At 36.0% G+C, this 3,535-nt stretch overlaps 1 protein-coding gene across 1 annotated transcript; it reads left to right on the top strand.

Moving 5' to 3' along the window:
• The first annotated feature begins 355 nt into the window (after positions 1-355).
• Positions 356-829, top strand: LOC132301368 (uncharacterized mitochondrial protein AtMg00810-like). Its single transcript, XM_059798626.1, has one exon. The coding sequence runs from the start codon at positions 356-358 to the stop codon at positions 827-829; it is 474 nt and encodes a 157-aa protein (XP_059654609.1).
• The last annotated feature ends 2,706 nt before the right edge of the window (positions 830-3,535 follow it).

Genomic DNA, 3,535 nt, shown 5'->3' with positions numbered 1-3,535 from the left:
GGATTTAAACGGTGAAGTATAAAGTCGATGGTACAATTGAACACTTTAAAGCAAGATTGGTGGCAAAAGGTTACACCCAAACCTATGGAATTGATTACACAAAGACGTTCACACCTGTAACCAAAATCAACACAGTTCGCGTCTTGTTGTCTTTAGCTGCGAACTTGGATTGGCCATTGCAACAATTTGATGTGAATAATGCCTTTCTGCATGGTGAATTATTTGAAGAAGTTTACATGGATCTCCCACCAGCATGATACCTGAAAAGTATAGTCGGAAGGTCTGCAAGTTAAAGAAATCATTATATGGGTTGAAATAATCTCCAAGAGCATGGTTTGGAAGATTCACAAAGTCTATGATAGCTTTTGGCTACCGTCAGAGCAATTCAGACCACACGTTATTTCTGAAGAAACAACAAGGTAAGATCACTGCACTCATTGTATATGTAGACGACATGGTGGTTACAGGAAATTATCTTGAAGAAATAAAGGCTCTCAAGAAGTACTTGTCCAGAGAATTCAAAATGAAAGATCTAGGTCCTTTAAGATATTTTCTTGGGATCGAAGTATCTCGATCTAATAAAGGAATCTTTCTATCTCAAAGAAAATATGCCTTAAATCTATTACAAAAGACTGGCATAACAGCATGTCAACCAGCTGGGACACTAGTGGAAGAAGGACTGAAGTTATGTGTTGAGTCCAACCAACTACCTACTAATAAAGGAAGATACCAAAGACTTGTAGGGAGATTGATGTACTTAGCACACATGAGACCGGATCTAGCTTATGCATTGAGCATTGTTAGCCAGTTTATGCATGATCCTGGATAGCAACATATGAATGCCGTTATGCGCATTTTGAGGTATTTGAAATTTGCTCCTAGAAAAGGAATTTTATTCACTAAAAATGATGGTTATCAAAATATAGATGTATATACTGATGCTGACTGGGCTGGAGCTATAGATGATAGGCGATCTACTTCTGGTTACTTTACTTTTGTAGGAGGAAATCTTATTACATAGAGAAGCAAGAAACAAAATGTTGCTGCTCGCTCGAGTGCAGAAGCTGAATTCAGAGGTAAGACACTTGCACTTTGTGAAACATTGTGGTTAAGACTTCACTTGCGGGATTTGGGTTATCTACCTAGGCAACCTATTCTGTTGGCCTAAGGATTTTTATCTAAAGGTCAATCTTATGTTTTGATGATTACAAACCATTAATGATGTTTAAGTACTAAAATTTTCGTTGAGTAATATATAGTTGATCAATATTCAATTCTCAATGATGAGTTAGAAGATCCATTCCAAGCATTCCAAGTACTCAAGCTATGGATTCAAGAAAGCCTCAAAGACTTCAAAGATCATTCAAGCATTTATAAGAAAGAAAGTAAGTCTTCTTCAAGCCTAAAGGATCATGGTTAAAGAATGAAGAAAAGGGTAAATAGGTTGGTGAGAGCTTAAGATTTAATGTTAAAGTATATTTGAATACATTTGAAGCTCATCTCTATAGGACCATGCATATCATTACATCATTCATGTGCTCCTATATCCAATGGCAATAGACTATGCACTTCATTCATATATATTGACATATGAAGTCTTTGCTAAGAAAAAGTTAGTTCAAGCTTGCATAAGCTTTGAAAGAATTCACAACTTAAGCTAGAAATTCTAGGACCATGCACTTTAATCATAATATTTATTTTGGACTCTAAAAAGTAAAGGAAAAGGCATTGAACTTCATATTTCATCTTTAAAGCCTTTATTACCATAAATTGGTAAATGACTCTAGGACATAATGCACTTGATATGTATCATCCTTATATGTCCCTAGACCCTTAGAAACTGCACTTGATCTAAATTGAACCATTCATCAAAGTCCTAGGTGCTAGAAAGATGGATATCTCATAAGAAGTAACTTTCAACCCATAAAATTTTTAGACCAGCCTGTACTAAAACTGCTATAACTATTTTTGTAGTTGAAGTTTTTAAGTAAGGGTAGTGGCATTGGAAAGCTAACTTTGAGCCCTTGAGTTTAGACTCAAATTTCACCTAAAAAGGATTTGAATTGAGTGAGATATTACCATCACAAGATGCCTAATTTTGGTCTGCAAAATTCCTGACCAGGTTGCACTAAAATGGCCATAACTATTTTTGTGGTTAGAATTTTTGAGTAAGGCTGGTGGAATTAGAAAGTTGACTTCAAGAAAATAAATTTAGACTTAAATTTCACCTCATTCGGAGTTTCATGGATTGAGTTATGTCCATTTGAAGTCATGCACTTTTTCTATCCAATCCAATTTAGCAGCAGCTTTTATGAAGCAAGAGCCGCCTCTATAAGAAATAGAGCCAGCTCTCACAAGGCCAATGGAGCAAGCTCTATGAAAGATAGAGAAGGCTCCATGAAATAGAGAAGCCTCCATAAAAAAAATGGAGAAGGCTCCATGAATTAGAGAAGGCTCCATAAAGATAGAGTAGGCTCTCAAAGAATAGAGCCGGCTCTGTAAAAGACAAAGCAAGCTCTCACAACTCCAGTAGCTATTTTTTAACGAAAAATGAATCTTTCAACCAAAGAGCAGGCTCCCAAAATAAGGAGCAGGCTCTCAGAGGCTGGGAGCCGGCTCTATGCAATAGAGAGCCAGCTCTCAAGGCTAGGGAGCCGCCTCCTCTTGTTTTACAAGAGCCGGCTCCTTTTGGGGTTTTAAACTGTAATGGAAACTTTTTCATTTATTGATCCCCAACCACTTCTAACAGCTATATTGAGCTATGAACATCTATATATATATACAGAGGGCTTGTCTACTGAATGACATTATTTTTTAGAGACATTATATTACATTACAAAGAGAGCTTTTGTTCTTATCTTCTCTTCATCTCTCTCATTCACTCTTATTCCATCTTGAGAGATTCCAATAAAGATTAAAAGGGCTTTTGCTCTTGTTTTAATCTTCATAGAGTTTTTACTCTATTATACACTTGAGAGATTCTATTGAATTCATAGGAGCTTATTTTCTTCACATATTTCATCTTCTCTCATTCATTTCATTCATAGAGTTTGAGCTTCATTTATATTCATCAATACTCTAGTTGTGAGCTAAAAAAATTATACTTCTATATTTGAGAGATTCATTGTACACTTCATTTCTATTACAAGTTATTGTAAAGGGTTGGTGTGACCCAAAAGGAAGCCTAGGAGAAGGGCGTTCTCCTAGCAAGAAAGAGAAGCAAGGTCTTGCTTCAATTGAAGGTTTGCACTCCACCATTAAGGAGAAGCTCTAAGGAATTTGGGAAGTCTCAAGAGGGATCTTGAGTAGAGGAGTAGGAGTTTCCGAACCTCGCAAAAATCACCGTATTATTGTTTGCAATTTCTCTTCCCTTATCTCTTTTATAATTATGCTAAATTGATTACTTTCATATCTTGATTATTGCATAATTGGTTATATTGTTGATTAGAAATTGTATTTCTATAATTTACGAAAATTGGCCATTAACTCTATTCACCCCCCCCCCCCCCCCTCTAGAGTCAATTCTTAGGTAACA

This window comes from Cornus florida, unplaced genomic scaffold (assembly GCF_030987335.1).
Source record: "Cornus florida cultivar Cherokee Brave unplaced genomic scaffold, ASM3098733v1 CherokeeBrave_3.0.0_Hap2_Chr03, whole genome shotgun sequence".
NCBI classification, from domain to species: Eukaryota; Viridiplantae; Streptophyta; class Magnoliopsida; order Cornales; family Cornaceae; genus Cornus; species Cornus florida.
The sequence above is the reverse complement of the archived record's forward strand: the minus strand, read 5'-3'. Positions and strand labels throughout refer to the sequence as shown.